This window comes from Aegilops tauschii, chromosome 5, assembly GCF_002575655.3.
Source record: "Aegilops tauschii subsp. strangulata cultivar AL8/78 chromosome 5, Aet v6.0, whole genome shotgun sequence".
Taxonomy (NCBI): Eukaryota; Viridiplantae; Streptophyta; class Magnoliopsida; order Poales; family Poaceae; genus Aegilops; species Aegilops tauschii.
In genome coordinates, this window is record NC_053039.3 from 370,253,673 (window position 1) to 370,269,969 (window position 16,297).

Sequence of the window (16,297 nt, forward strand, 5' to 3'; positions counted from 1 at the left end):
TATGTAGAGTAATAATATGACAACGGAAATAAAAAAGAATATGATTTGTGGTGTTTAGTTATTGTATAATATAAATATCATAATAGCATGTAAATTATCATGCAGCTTGAGGTGGCTTTTTATTCTGCATAGTTGCATATGTTGTGGTCGGTCTTTCTTCATGCATGTTGAATGACGAGGCAGCATACTTGCATGTAGAGAGAAATAGGTTAGTGGGGGCTTGTAATATAAATATAATAATAGTAATATAGTATGTAAATTATCATGCATGTTGAGGTGGCTTTTTATTATGCATAGTTGCATGTTGTGGTGGGTTTTTCTTCATGCATGCTGAATGATGAGATGGCATACTTGTATATGTTGAGAGAAATATGTTAGTGAGGGCTAGCTATTTAGATATAGAAGATTTCTCGATGGAGTTGCCACCACTAGTTCTGGCTAAGGTCGGGCATAGGTGTGTTGTTGTGCCCATGTGTTCCATAGATAGACCGTGTGATTTGGTGTGCAAGCATCTTGGCTCGAGTGGCTAGATCAATGGCGACATTGGCTATATGTGTCAGCTCAGCATCCTTGGATTGCATGGTGAGGAGCAAAGGATCGCATGCCATCACATTTTGGCAACATGTGCTTGGCGAGCGATCCCTTAGAATTTCTCTGGATGTTATGATTGACAAGGGATGTGTATTGTGGTTGTGTAGGTTCAAGGAACGAGTGGAGCTTACTAGCTATGGTGCCTTTGCACCATAGATGAGATGTCTTATGTACCCTTTTCAGGCCTGCTGAGGGTATCCTCTCCCTTACTTATTTGTGTTATCGGAAAAAATAATCAACGGTAGACATAATTTATGTTTATCTTTATTATTTAGGATCTTGTAATAAATTCATTCAAAGGAAATCCATGTCCACTAGGACAACCATTCTCAACAGTTGGATACAAGTATATTAACTAAACTACACATTAAGCAAACAAATGTTCTAAGTGATTGAAAATTATGACAACTCCATCCACATTGTAGGCAGCACTTGTCATGAAGCTTGGCGAATACCAAAACCTCTCATGGATGGAGTTTTATGGGCACCATGAATCATTGCTGTTCTACGTAAGGTGGGAGTACCCCTTGCAGGAACGAGCTCAACATCACCAATGCCCTCTCAGGCTGGAAGGATGGAACCATATGGCCAGCTCCCCTCACAGATAGGAATGTGAACCCCCCGGCGTACTGCTGAACATATCCTCCAACCTGCAAACCATCCTTATCAAAAACCATCTGTCTCAAGGTGATCTAAGATGAATGCTAGTTTCACAACAGGTTTACCTCCTCCTTTGCTATCCATGGGCGCCATGGAGTGGTCACAGAGAGGGTCATGTCTTGGATAGAATACCTCGTCGCCGGAAGCGGGCACACAGAATCGAAATCGCCACTGAAACATGCAGGCTGTTTTGTTACTACACTAGACTACTTTTAAAGTTTCTGAGAATATTTGATTGTACTAATTTGTTACCTGAATATCCAAATCGGAAGCTTGCTTTCGATCAACCATGTCATGGTTGGCAGCATGGACATTGGCGCATCTGTCCAGTTCAAGTTTCTGCATGCATGTACAAATCACAGGAGTTACATATGTGTGGGTGAAACTGATAACCGATTAGTTGCTGTATATACATCAGCTTGTTTGAGGATCTTACGCGCAGCCTGTCCACTTTGTCGGTCTAGCGTGGAAAGCCATCTGCACCGCTGGATCATTGAGGTAGGCATACGTAGGATAATAAACGCATGGATCATACCCAGGTAACTGGAATTTGTAGAGGAAAAAACAATGGTTAGCTGTTCAGAACATGAACTAGTATTTTTTTGAAACGTATATAAGAATATTGTCCATTTTTTCTCCCGTTTTGGTAAGAAATGTTGACTTACGTAGCCACTGGGGTAACGGGTTCCATTGGGTGCGTCAATGCAGACCGGAGCGTATATGTTGTAGACATCGATGTAGCCAGCGTCGAACGCCACAGCAGCTCCGCTGCACGCAGAATCTGTAAATGTACCATTCAAGTTATCGAAGTCGCAGTTCTTGGTGATATTGGCGTAGACCTCGTCCGACATCACCGCGTGGGTCCAGAAGTAGTCAACCACCCCCTTAATATTCCGGTTCGCATCAAGGTACGGATTTCCCACCTTCAATATATACAGAAGACAAGATCCAAGTTAGAAAACCAAAAATTGTATGATGTTTCATGGAAGTACAGCTAATTAGTTTAACGTACCAAGATGCCCTGAAGGTTTATGACGGTTCTGTTGTTGTATGTGTTGTGGAGTAGGATGGTAGCAGCGAGCTCCGGCACGTAGTGTCCGGCATAGCTCTCCCCTGAGATATAGAAGGCCCGGTCCTTGTACTCCGGGAACCTCTCCAGCCATTTCACCAGAAACACGTAGGCGTCATCGGCGGTTCTCTCGTCTCCGCTGAGATCATAGTCGGAAGACGTGTTCGAGTAGGAGTATCCCACACCAGCAGGCGACTCGAGGAAGATCACATTAGCCACTGCCATTATTTTTCACAAGCAAACAATTAGTCTCTTAATTTGATCATTTCTCACACTTTAATTTACTCCACACTTCAAAATCATTTGTCCCTGAAACTTCCATGTGGGCCCGGGTCCATTTCCAGTGACATAAGGCAGGACAAATTCAAAGATTGATGAGTAAGCGAGGCCATGGGTTACCGTTGTTCCAGGCGTTCGCGTTTCTGCTGAGCGTTTTGTTGTCCTCGGTTACGCGGAACGGGCCGAGCTCCTGCATTGCCCCGTATCCCAGCGACGAGCATCCTGGCCCTGTGTATGCAAGTGTCATTGTGTTAGTACTATAGTACTAGAGAAACTTCTACAAGATCTCTGCTGAAGCTGAGGAAGAGGATTCCAAGGATGATGAATTTGAAACTATTCCTCCTGAAGCTGTACAGGCCATTCAGAACATTTCTCTGAAAAGATTTCTGCTGGAAACCCTTGATCAGGCTCAGGATCCAAAACCAAAAGCTGAGAAGACCAAGTGGGGGCCTATACTGGTTCAGAAACCTGCTACTAGGGGGCATGGCAACTTGAATATTATGGAGAAAGCTGCTGCTTACAAGAGGAAGCAAAATCTGGAAATTCCAAAAAAAATTAAAGGTAAATCATTCACTAATACTAATCATGACATTATGTTTGAACAAATGAGTAAAATTGATATATGCATTGGGGGGATGATGTTAATAGACATGAAACCATTGACATGTTGGTTGATGGGGAAAAGGAGAGATGCTTGGCCTTTGCCAATAACAACCCTGAAATTGTCCTTCCATATAATTTAGAATTCGATCATGATGATTTGGTTGGGACACCTTTGGATGATTACTCACTCAAGCCAGTGGGCACTGCTGATGCCTTGAGGAGAACTCCAAATGTCTTAACTAAAGCTAGGCCTTATGGCCTGTCTCATCCTTTCAAAGTTGCTTAAAAATGATAGGTCTCATTTGGAATATTAGAGGGCTTGGTCAACCTAGTAAAGTTCAGTGCCTTTGTGATACCATTGCTAGAGCTAACCCTGATTTTACTGGGTTTCAAGAAACTAAGAGAGAGGTTATTTCTGAGGGTTTCCTCAAAGCTATAGATAGGAGTTATAGTTTTGACTGGCATTACTTACCTGCTATTAATGCTGCTGGTGGGATCCTTTTGGGTCTCAGAAAAAGCTTGTTTGAAACTATTGGTTTTGTTAACCATGAATTCTCAGTTACAACCACATTTAAAAACAAAGAAGATGGTTTTGCTTGGCACCTGGTGATAGTGTATGGCTCTGCTTATCCAGAGTTCAAGGTGGATTTTGTGGCTGAACTGCACAATATTGTTGAGTCTGCATCATATCCTATTTTGATATGTGGAGACTTCAACCTAGTTAGGAATGAGAGTGAGAAGAGTAGTGGGCTAGTTAATCATCATACCACTTTCATGTTTAATGATTGGATTAATAGGTGGGGGCTTTTGGAGATTTCTATCTCCAATAGGGGTTTTACATGGTCTAACAATCAGGATAATCCTGTTTTTGCTGTGCTGGATAGAGTTTTTACCTCTGTGGATTGGGATGCCCACTTCCCAATGTCCTCCCTAACTGCCCTTCCCAGAGTAGGGAGTGACCGTGCCCCCTTGGTGTTAGACACTGGAGGGCGGCGGTCCTTGAGCCCTAAGATGTTCAGGTTTGAGAAGTGGTGGTTGTCCCAATCTGGTTTTCACCAGATGCTTCATGAAACTTGGTCGTCTGTTTCCTCATCCACCTCTTCGGTAGATAACTGGCTGTCTAAAACCAGGCTACTTAGGAAGAAGACAAAAGGATGGGCCATTAATATTGAGGCTGCGATGAAAAGCAAGAAAAAATCCCTCCTTATGGAGTTTGACTTGCTTGATGTTCTATCTAAATCCCAACAGTTGTCTGCTGCTGATCATGATAGAATGAAAGCTGTGAAATCAGAACTAGAGGAGATTTGGAAAAAAGAGGAGATTGCCTTCTGGCAGAAGTCTAGAGACAGGAAAATTCTTGAAGGGGATCGTAATAATGCTTATTTCCAAGCTTTAGCAAATCATAGACATAGCAAGAATCATCTTTCTGAGCTGATAGGCCCTTCTGGGCCTGCGACATCCACTGAAAACATGATGGAAGTAGCTACTGATTTCTACAAAAACTTGTTTGCTTACGAACCTAAACCTAATTTACATTTGGGAAATGGTTTTTGGTCTGAGGCAGAAATGATTAGCGAGGAAGTTCGGAGAGACCCGGAGAGACATTTTTCTGAGGATAAGATCAAAGAGGCGATTATGAGCTCATATGCCACTGGGGCCCCTGGCCCTGATGGCTTATCTTTTCTCTTTTATCAAAACTTCTGGGACCTTATTAAAAAATGCCATCCCTGGTGGAGTAGTTAGTTTACAATATGCTGATGATACCATTCTGTTCATCCAGGAGTCTGTGGAATATGCAAAAAAATTGAAATGGATCCTGACCTGTTTTGAAAAGCTTTCTGGCTTAAAAATCAACTTTCATAAAAGTGATTTGCATACCATTCATGTTTCTGAGCAAATGTCTAGAGAGTTTGCTCAAATTTTTTGCTGCCAATTTGGTGACTTTCCCTTCAAGTATCTTGGTGTGCCTCTACACTTCAAAAAACTGAGAAGGGAAGACTTGCAACCTATCATTGATAGGATTATTAAAAACATTGCTGGTTGGCTAGGCAGGCTTTTATCTTATAGAGGCAAACTGATTCTACTGACTACTTGTATTGCTAGCATTCCCTCATATCTCATGGCTATGATGAAATTCCCAAAGTGGGCTATTGACATGATCACTTCCCAAATGTCACATTTCTTTTGGGGCAATGTGGGTGAGGTTCACAAATACCATCTAGCTAATTGGGGCCTTGTGGCTAGAAGGAAGGAATCTGGTGGCTTGGGTGTCCCCAACCTTAGGGAGTTCAATATGGCTCTCCTGGCCTCATGGGGTAAAAGATTCTATGATGGGAGGGAGGGAGATTGGAAAAAACTTCTCTGCTTTAAATATGCTACTGATAAACCTAATATTTTTTATGCTAAACCTGCCTTGGGATCTCCTTTTTGGAAAAGCATCTCCTGGGCTTTTGCTGCTGCCATAAACTTTTGGAGATGGAATCCTGGGAATGGGAATAACATTGCCTTTTGACATGATAACTGGGTTGGAGGATGCTCCCTGAAAACTGCTTTTTGGGATTTATATGATATATGTCATCAGCAGGATGCTACTTTATCCCAGGTGTGGGATGGGGTGCACCTGTGTCTCACCTTCAGGAGATGTGTGGATGAGGTTATGATACACAAATGGGACTTATTAGTTGACTTGGTTAAATAAACTACCCTTTCTGATCAACCAGACAGCCCTATCTGGGGCCTAGAATCAAATGGTCAATATTCTGTTAAGTCGTTTTATAAGCTGATTAACTTTGGTGGGATACCTTCTGAGATTAGAGATTTTATTTGGAAAATAAAAGTCCCTCCAAATATGCATGTCTTCTTATGGCTGATGTACAACAGCAAGAGCTTGACTAGAGACAATTTGGCCAAAAGAAGACATGTAGAGGATAAAACTTGTGTTTTCTATACCGAACATGAATCTATCCAACACCTTTTGTTTGATTGCATTGTTGCATCTAAGATCTGGGCTGTGGTTGCCGAAACACTTGACATTACCCCTCCTGTTTCTTTTATATCATTGACTTCTTTCTGGAAGAAGAAAAAACAATGTGAAGCTATAAATATTGCTACATCTGCTACCTTGTGGTGCTTATGGCGTTTGCGCAATGGTTTTGTTTTCCAGGGAAAAAGATGGCGGCGGCAACAATCAGGCAATGAAAAATCCTATCTTCAGAGGCCCAGGGTGCTCTACTTCTCCGGTGCTTAAGGCTTTGGAGCGTCGAAGAGGGGAACTGCTTAGAATTGCTTGGGTCTAGCTAATGTAGTGAGTGACTTTCCACCTTCGGTGGCTATAAAAATGATGCTCTATGGAGATATGTAATAAGGATGTAGCTTAAAACCCTGGTGTTTGTTCTGTAGCAGCTACTTTTGGTTGTCGCCGAGAGCTGTTTAACCGTCTGTTTCTGTCGTGGTTGCCTTGGCTTAATAAAAATTTGGTGGGGGGGGGGGGGGGGGGGGGGGCGACCCCTTTCTTTAAAAAAAAAAAACTTTTACAAGAGATGTTCGGTTATCAACATATGTGCCATGCTAACCTCCGTTGAGCCACAGGACGAGTGGCTTGTCCGAGGCACCGGAAGGCGATTCGACGAGGTAGTAGAAAAGCGCGCGGCCGTTCTCTGCATCGACGGTGACGTACCCGCCGTACTGGTCGAAGTCGACGCCCTCCGGCTGCCCGGGCAAGGCCGTGATCTTGTCGGCGGCCTTCATGGAGCTCTGGTCAGAGACGGTGCTCTCCGCACTCAGGCTGCCGGCAACCCTGTCAGCTATGTTACGCACTTGGAACGTGTCGGTGCTGCTGGCGCTGTTCTTCCTAGACGAGATGAAGTTTTTGAGCTGAGCCTCCTGAGACTGGGAGTGGGAGGCATTGGCGTGCAGCTGCAGTGCAGCCAGGCAGAGGACAAGCAGGGAGAATGAAGAAACGGTCTTCATCTTTGGTGAGTCTCAGATGAGAGTTATCATTTGCATGCATGGTTTTGGTTTATATAGGCGCTCTGAACCAAGGAGCATTGGATTCTTCGCTGTGTAAATTTCGGGTACAAACAGCGTTGCAGGCTTGCAGCTGTGCCTGTGCGCTTGTACTATGTGTATGTTCTTGTTTCCTCTATCTAAAACGTTGAGAGGTTCACAGCTTCTTTGCTCCGTGGAAACGGTCATATGATTGGTCGAATTGACGTTCGGCCGGGCATTGAGAGCGAAAGGGGGCGATTAGGACGTATTTTTTCCCGTGTAGTGTAGGATTTCAGACGGTTCTTTATCTTCACATCTCTTGTTTAGAACGATGATCCCCGCAAAAAGAAAAAGAAAAAGAAAAAGAAATAGAACGATGATTTGGACGGTAACCAATAGCGTTTCGTGTATGTACTGTGCTCCCGGCACAGGTATATGCTTTGGTGAGATGTACGGCAGCAAGGAAATTTCCTTTCAGTGTGTGGGAGTGCCAAATGGAGGTCTAAGGTTCTTTTCTTTTCTTTTTCTTTTAATGCGAAAGTCTAAGGCTATTTTCAATGCAATACTAATTAAGTTTACCCCTAAAAAAATACTAATTAAGTTTCTCCACGGCAGCAGGGGCAAGAGCATCGGAGCTGCGCTTCCTCTTCTTCGCCATGGGGGGAGACTCTGGGGCTCCAGCACTTGAGGGCTAAGGGGGTGTTTGTTTTCAGGGACTTTTTTGTGTAGGGACTAGAAAAAGTCCCTCGAGACTTTTTTACCAAACGGGAGGGACTTTTTAGGGACTAAACTAGGTATTTGGGACTAAATGAAGAAGACTCTCAAGGAGAGTCTTTTTGGGACTTTTTGGGACTTTTCCAATAATGCCTCTCCATGCACCCATTGGCCCGCCACCCCATGGTGTTGTTTGATTGTTATTTTTCTATATACTAGGGGCAACATGGTCATTTAATAACCTCTAGGAAGGGACTAAGGACTTTTTAGTCTCTGGAAACAAACAGGGAGAGACTTTTTAGGGACTAGGGACTTTTTAGTTGGGACTAGAAAAAGTCCTAGGACTAGAGAACCAAACACCACCTAAATCTACTTGAACATTAACGCTAATTATTAGATAACAGAATCACGAGGAGCACAAATGTTTGCATCGGAGATGCGTCACATATCAATAATCCATTCACATTGCTAATGAAGTACCCATACATCTGGATTTATCACCCAACAGAGAACACTTTTTTTTAGAGCAAGCAAACTGCGCAACATCTTGGGCTAAGTCGCCCATTGCAGAAACAGCTACAAGAGCCGGTACATCATCATCAGCTACAAGAACTTCACCCGCAGCGAGAGACAAGCCGAGCATGGCTAGGTGGTGGGCAGCCATATTTGCCCCCCTCTTACAGTGGACAAATTCACGTGATGAGGATCAAAGACTCGCTTGTACTTTGACATCTTCAATCACTTGGGCCTGCCTTGAGAAGTCTGGCGCACGCCGATTAAGTGCTAGTTCCACCAGGAGCGCGTCTGTCTCGATTATTAGCCGCACCACCCCAAGTTCAGTCGCCAGGTACATCGCCTTTTCCACAGCATGCAGCTCCATGTCAAAAGCAGACGCTACATGTTCGGCTCGCCAACAGAGAACACTTGCGTGCAAGAGACCGGTTCTAGAAAGAAAGAAAGAAAGAAAGAAAGAAAGAAAAATGCATCGCTTGGCGAAAAGGGACCCTGCATTTAGTCGACAGCAAGTCATTCACCCAATGGCCAGCAAGTGCCACAAAGATTCTGTGTTCTTACAAGTGCATACGCATGCTCGGTTGAACTAATCAGTGTGCAGTGCGAAACTTGTACAGTCGCAGAACGCGGGACATGCCGAACTGTTACCACGGTTGGACGGGTGTGCGCACGCGGAGCATACGCATGCTTGGTTGAACTGTTACCAGGGGAGAGGGACCGGGTGGCTTTACCTATGCCGGAGTCGGAGAAGAAGCGCCACCGGAGGCGCAGCGAGTGAGCGCCGCCGCAGGCAGAGCGGTTGCTCCCCGAAGGCACGACCGGCAACAACGCTGCGGTGCCCCTGTTGGCGGTTCGTCCGGAAAAGGTAGGAGGCGGTGGCGGCAGGAAAGAATTGACGATTTTATTATGTGTGCGGCGGCATTTAAGAATGAGTAAAACTGAGGCTAAACCGAGTCCTCTCACTCATCCTTACCTATGAGCCATCCGATTTCGTGTTTGGGACATCCATGGTCGTCGGATCTGAGTTTTGGTCGCGAATTGGGCCTGAGTGTCCTGTGGGCTGCTACTCTGGAATTGTTTACCAATACCGTCTATGTTCCTCTGTTCATGTATCTCTGGCTCCTGTGAGTCTATGATCTGGTGGTAGTCATTCCATTAGATGCATCTGTGCTAAACGTACAGGGTGAAATCACTTTTAGTGATATTCTTTTTGCAAGGAGCACTTGCGCTGATTAGATGAATTTCATTCCTCCTGTCTCAGTTTTGCTGAGTAATAATGGTTTGAGGGTGATGTCAGTGCGTGGATCTACTGTAGGATTATTTGAAAATGAGTGACCAGTACTGATCACTCTTTAGATCTTGTTTCCAGAGCGTTATCAAAGGTTGGATGGTTTTGACTCTCTAAAGCAGATTCGATCGCAAGAGCGTGCTCATAACTGATAGACTTGCTACTGATTGGTAGAAAGGTTTGGTCCAATAATATGTATTTACGTCATAGTACAATATGATTGATGGCATGAGGAATGAAAATCATATGCTTTTCTTCAGAAGGTTCCCATTTAATGCTTTTTTATGAGAATTTTTTTTTCAAAATCTTACTCATATATTATGTTTCTTTGCATTGCTCATGAAACTATTAAAATTCAATGGTAGTTTTTTCAAGGAACTTATGTTATTGGCATGAAATAGTTCTCTGTGTACTAGCGATCTTATTGCTGCCTGCTTGCCTGAAAAATGGCCACATCACACTTATAGGTTCGTATTATTCAGTATGCTCACATACATAAGCTGACACTTTGTTAAAGAAGCATAGGTTTGGCTCAGTCACACCGCCTCACTTGATTTCACCATTTTGGTGTTAAATAGAAAATCCAAGCTCCAGAGCTATGCTCCGAAGTTTGTTAGTTATAAGGGAATTTGTATGGAGTTAAGCAGAAGCACATTGGACTTTAGCAAAATGATTATTCTCTACTTCTATTAATTCGTAGTTAACTGATTATATACCCTTCCATTGCAGGTCCAGATTGCAACACTTTTATGTCCGCACATATCAGTCTAAGCTCTACAGATTCAGGAGGTGCTCTCGGGTCACTTTTGCGGTTTATGCCCCCATTAGCTTGTATCTCCGTCAAATAATCCTCATTTAGGGTTATCATTCACTTCATTTGGATTATTAAGAGGTCTTACCATTTCATGTTTTTTTTTTGCTTGGTGAGGTTTGCCATCGAATGATGAAATGCATATCCAAAGATAAGGTAAAGAATAGATCTATGTAGTAAATATAGAGGTACCTTGTTTTTTATATGCACGAAGCTCCCATCGCAATACTGAAGTTTATAATTCAAGTTTGATCTATATAGAAAGTCTATTAGTAACCCTGGGTGAAGATTAAGTAATTCTTCACCCCGGTCCAGACAACGAGCCGGACTCCCCGATCGCACCACCCTGGGTCTACCGGTCGTCTCCATACTGATGTAAAATTTTATCCCGTGTGATGTAATTTTACGTGAAGTCAAGAGCCCACTCCGTCCCTGATAAAGAAAAAAAAACAAGGCCACACCCGAGATGAAAAAAAAGAGCGAACTCCCTCGTCCAATTCTAATCAGGGGCGAGTAATAATCTGAAAAAAGAAAAAAAAACCAAGGGCGGCGTGGACGAGGGGTGCGAGCTCCGAGCGGCGGTTGGGCTCCGGCGTCGTGATGCTCCACGGCGTTGGGAGCGGCGCGTGGGATCGGCGTCTCTGCAGGGTGGTCTTAGTTTCGGGCAACGCGGCGGGCCGAGCCGTCGTGTTGCGACGTCCGTAGTGCTTGGCGTCAGGGCTGCATCTCCCGTGTGGACGGCGCCTCGTCGGCAGAGTCGCCGGCGACGAACACTCGGCCGAAGACGGGACCACGCCATGAACCAGGGTTTAGCGGCGTACTCGGCTGGACGACGAGCTGGTCGTGGTTGGGCGGCGCGGCGAGTCGTGTCGTGTCTGCTTCTTGAAGAGGTACTTTGACGCTCTCCGATAGATGCCCCAGTGATTTGCTTCAGGATCCAGCCCTGTCTGTTTGATTCATTTTAAAAAGAGTTTTGTTTGATTCTGCCATTCCTACAACTTCTGCACAGATTGCTTTGTTACGCCCGACTACTCGACTAGATGCTTCAATAACTTCAATTTATTTCCAAAATGTTTCCAGCCGATAGTCGTAGCCTTATTTTAGTTGCCTCAGATCTTCGACTATGGCTGCAGGAGCGCACGCATATAAGAAGAAAGCAGAAACATCCATCAAATAGTTGACCATGATCATGATCACATAGTAGACGTTATTTGATCCAGTAGCAATTTAGTTAATATTTTTTATTGGTGGGGAACAAACAGACTAATGGTCAATTTGGTAATGTTGCGTCTAGTTCTTGTTCTGACCCACTAATCAAAAAGGCGATCAAACCTTTCTCCTTCACTCCCGGCTAGTAATTCCCAAAATAAAGCAAAAAAAGTATTGGCCATAAAACTAATTCCCTTGCCCAATATCCTACTAACTCCCTCCTCTATATCTCCTACTGCTCTCCCCATCATTTGCCAAACAGGCCATATATGAGGTGCTATGTTTGATGGTTGCCTGAAGCAAAACAAGAACCATTTGAATTCCGATTGGTTAGGAGAGTGGTTCGATTACTCTTCAGTTTGTTAGTCCCAAATTTGGCTGCATCAGCTGCTACAGGAGATGGCCATGTGTATGCCACAAAATTAGCTTGATCTAAAGATAGTACGAGTAGGCATACTCTGTAGCTCCTAGTGTAGGTAGCTGGACTATGCAGCCATCTAATTGGAATTCAGAACTAGCGATTTGGTAGTTCCAACAAGTCAGGGATTCAGTATAAAGCTTAAAGGTGTTCTAATGTATTCGAGCTTGCTCTCCTTAGTACAGGGATAGCTTTGCCTCCAAAATATATAGTGATAGGTCAAAGTTCTTCCAGTATCCTGTCCAAACTGTAATATCTAGATGACATGAATCGTGATCTAAGAATTCAGTTTCTGATTTTAAGGGGTGTACAAAAAATCAAATAAACTTATGACCATCATCGTATTCACTTTGATTTGGTTTCAGCTAACCTGACCTCTCTGTGTAAATATTGAGTTAGCTGCTTGAAACTTTTTTATGCACAACATGAAAATTTATGAAGGACCACCAGGGCCTCTGTAAATTAGATAAAGGAAATGCTGAGTTAGCTCGAAAAGTTTCCACATAGATTAAAGGATAAATCAGAAATTGTATCAAGTAATAACTTCAAAAATGATATCCCAGTGCACTTTAATCATTTGCTATGAACATATTAATGCAATCAGTATTGCCCCCAGTCCATCAATTTATATGAGTATGTGTCTATTTACTCTCCCATCCAATGTGTCTGCTCGAATTATGTTCCTATTTACTGTTTTCATGTAGCAACTTCTGTTGTTGTATAATCTTTTAGCATTACTGATGGTCTCGGTATCAGGGTACAGTGGTGGTTGGCATTCTACTTGATGTGGGCGGTATCTCCTCCTACGACAACGGTCGGCAACTAGCTGTTTGCAGCCGGAATTCTTCAGTATCGACCACTCTCCGTCATTTTACATGAGTATGTCTTGATTTACTCTCCCATGCGAAATATTTGCTTGAATTAAGTTAGATCAGTAAGAAAACTAGGTAGCAGAATTAGGATGGATTACGTCCACAAATATATTTCTTTTGGGCATAGCTATCCTACAAGCTTACATCAGATTGACAGTTGTTCATTTCTTCAAAATTCTGGTGTAGTGTTGTGATTTCCCAGATGAGTGTTGTGTTATGTGAAAAATTATCATTAAACATATGTGAATAGGAGAAAAATATGTAAAATAGCACAAAACAGATACATCCAGCAAGGTATTTTCTATGGAATGGTTTCAATGCTCAATGTTATGAAAAACACATCCGCATGCACATTACATATGGAGCACGATGCGCAGCCTAGAACTAGTCAGATGTTTTACTTTGCACGAAATTTGGTGATCTTAACCACAGAAAATAAAAAAATACCTCAAATGTATTTTCATTACTGTCAAATTTAATGTGATTTGATTGTTATTATCTGGGAGGTGATATGTTCTATTTTGCAAGCATTGATAGGACCAAAGCCAGAGTTTACAGCAGTTATGGGAGAAAACAAAGAAGGGTGGGGATTAGGACCCAGCGGCCACAGACGAAATCTGAACCCAAAGTACCAAACCACGTTTCGTTTTGTTTTTTAGGCCCCTATGCTTCAAGAACTATTATCCAATTTGATGGCTGCTACTTGGTGCGTGTGGTGGGTGTCCATGAGGTACTTCTCGGCAGCAGCCTTGCCTATCGATTTGCCAACAAGATCCAGTCAGATTGTTTAATCACTGACTCTAGGATCCATGCCTACTCTAGGTAGAACTTCAGTAAGCTGCAGAAATAAACAATAGAAAGGGTAAAGAACCACTAAGCATGACATTTACCTGATATGGCCCAGATTGTATTATTTGAACACCATATGGTCCAAATTGTAACCAAGTAAAACTGCATGCTCGTCAAATTTTGTATGATGAAACCATAATATTAGCACTCTGAATGCACGTTTTGATTGACTACTACCCTGGGTGTCATCCATGTTATTAGCTATGTTTTGTTACAGGGGATCTTGGGTACTGCCTGGATGTGTTGCTTGAGCAGAAGACTTCCATGTTTTTGTTCATAGACCGTGTCATTCTTATTTTTCTTGTACTTATCATGTACTCCCTCCGTCCCATAATATAAGAACGTTTTTAACACTAGTGTAGTACGTTGACAGAGGGAGTACATGTCATGGTTGATGGAAGAGCGTTCGGTTCAGCCATATGGCGTGTACATGTTGCCTAACAAGTTTGTTTTCTCAATACAGAAGCTGTACAATTATATGAAACTGAAAATATTTAGTTTTCTGGCCATAACTCTGAATTTTTATTGACTTGTTGCTTCTTTATGTGCTCAATTTTTGGTTGCTACTAGCTTGCTGTAATATAGACTGTTGACTTGGACGATATAATTTATCATGTTCCTTAAAAAAAATTATGTACAATTTCTTCTCATGGATGTTAATTATCATGTCAAGCTTTAAGCTCACACTCTTGGAGATTTTTTGTTTACGAGGAGAAATCAGAGATTTGAGGTTCCTTTTGCTATTGTATAATTCTCTCATTTTGATCATTAACATAATTCGATTAGTTTTTTATCTCATCGGTCTACGACATCAGTCGGATTCAGAAATTACGCTGTGTAAAACCCATGTGTTTTGTAGTCTTTTTTTTACGTTCCTTTTTGTCGTAAAATTACATCAATAGCATCTGGTTTCTTACAGCGATTACCCTGGTTCAGTTCCTCACACATCCACAACGTAACGTGCCTTGCATGCACATCGTAAGATTACCTCAGAAGCCCTTTCTTACGGTGGTTCAAGGCGTGTGCTCGTGGGTGTGGCATGTGGTTCGGCTGTGAGGTAAATTTACGTTCCACTCTTTTTTTCCTAGTGGTTGTGGCTGTGGCTCAATCCCTATATATACTGATTAAGGGATCAGAATATTATTCTGATCACAACATGAACTTCCTGAGTTACACGCCTGAACTTCCCTCTATAGGAACCCGACCTTCGGGCTATCTTCGCAACTGTGTCTCCTCGCGCGAATTATTCTGGTTAGTTGTGTTTTATATGATGTTAGTGTAATCTAGAAACATTTTTTACCAACTAAATACCCGTTTTAAATAGGAATCTCGCTCGTTGACGGATTTTGCTCTCGGGTCGTGATGAAATTGCGTTTTTTGCAATTTTACTGCCTGAGTTGTTCGACCTGAACTTCTCCCAGTGCTAGGTTGAACTTCCGTCAACATTGCCCAAATGGGGCTTGCGATATACCGTTGGAAAGCTATGGACACCCGTATCATGACCCAAGTTAAAATTTTGACAAAATGTAAGCAGTTTAAGAGCAGTTTTGAAAACCGTTTTTTTTATACAAAAAACGTGAATCGTATTTTCGATCGTATTTCTAAACCATTTATCAGAATGAGGCAAATAAAATGGCGTTGCAAAGCTGCTGTAAAACCGCTCCTTCCACATGTTGAAAGTTTTCTCTAATCCTTATGGTTAAAGATTAATTTGGAAAATCGTAAAATTTTGCAAACCAAACAGCCGAGTTCGTATTTTCGATGTCATTTCTAAACGGCTAATCCAATTGAGGCAAATGATATGGCGTTGGAAAGCTTATGAAAATGCGCTACTTTCTCATGTTGAAAGGTTTTTCTAATTTGAAACGGTTTAAAATTAATTTAGAGTACGATACAGGTTTCACCGAGTTCGTATTTTCGAGCTAATTTTTTAACCGTAAGTCCGAATCCAGCAAATGATACGGCGTTGGAAAGCTTGAACAAATGCGAAACTTTTTGATATATATATTTTTTCTCCCAATTCTTTACGGTTTTATATCAATTTTGAAAATGGCTAAAAATATATTTTCGCTGTAATTTTACAACTTTTATCGGAATGCGGCAAATAATATACCGTTGAAAAGCTACGTAAAATGCGAAACTTTTTCATGTTGATGGTTTTCTCTGATTCCTAGCTGTTTTCAAGTAATTTTGAGGCCAAGGACCAGAGGGGAAACCCTTCTCCCATCTAGGGAGGAGGTCAAGGAAGAAGAAGACGAAGGGGACCCCTCTCCCCTTCTCTTCCGGTGGCGCCGGAACGCTGCCGTGGCCATCATCATCACCGCAATCTTCACCAACAACTTCACCACCATCATCACCAACTCTTCCCCCTCTCTATGCAGCGGTGTAACCTCTCTCTTACCCGCTGTAATCTCTACTTAAACATGGTGCTCAA

The 16,297-nt window shown here is 42.6% G+C and overlaps 1 protein-coding gene and 1 long non-coding RNA gene across 4 annotated transcripts; one reads left to right on the forward strand and one right to left on the reverse strand.

The window, feature by feature from the left end:
- Positions 1-1,085: 1,085 nt before the first annotated feature.
- LOC109747630 (serine carboxypeptidase 1-like) lies at positions 1,086-7,184 on the reverse strand. Its single transcript, XM_020306658.3, has 8 exons — positions 6,775-7,184; positions 2,720-2,827; positions 2,264-2,538; positions 1,917-2,174; positions 1,688-1,794; positions 1,504-1,590; positions 1,317-1,422; positions 1,086-1,241 (listed from the first exon to the last, which is right to left on the reverse strand). The coding sequence occupies exons 1-8, from the start codon at positions 7,169-7,171 to the stop codon at positions 1,086-1,088; spliced, it is 1,494 nt and encodes a 497-aa protein (XP_020162247.3). The 5' UTR covers positions 7,172-7,184.
- A 1,796-nt stretch (positions 7,185-8,980) lies between these two features.
- On the forward strand, positions 8,981-16,032 carry LOC120965170 (uncharacterized). 3 transcript variants are annotated; one of them, XR_012184870.1, is made up of 4 exons: positions 8,981-9,281; positions 10,434-11,405; positions 12,899-13,021; positions 14,783-16,032. It is a non-coding gene; the product is annotated as an uncharacterized lncRNA (long non-coding RNA). The 3 variants fall into 3 exon arrangements; XR_006664273.2 differs by lacking the exon at positions 14,783-16,032 and adding an exon at positions 14,237-14,375; XR_005757487.3 differs by lacking the exon at positions 14,783-16,032 and adding an exon at positions 13,552-14,039.
- Positions 16,033-16,297: the final 265 nt, after the last annotated feature.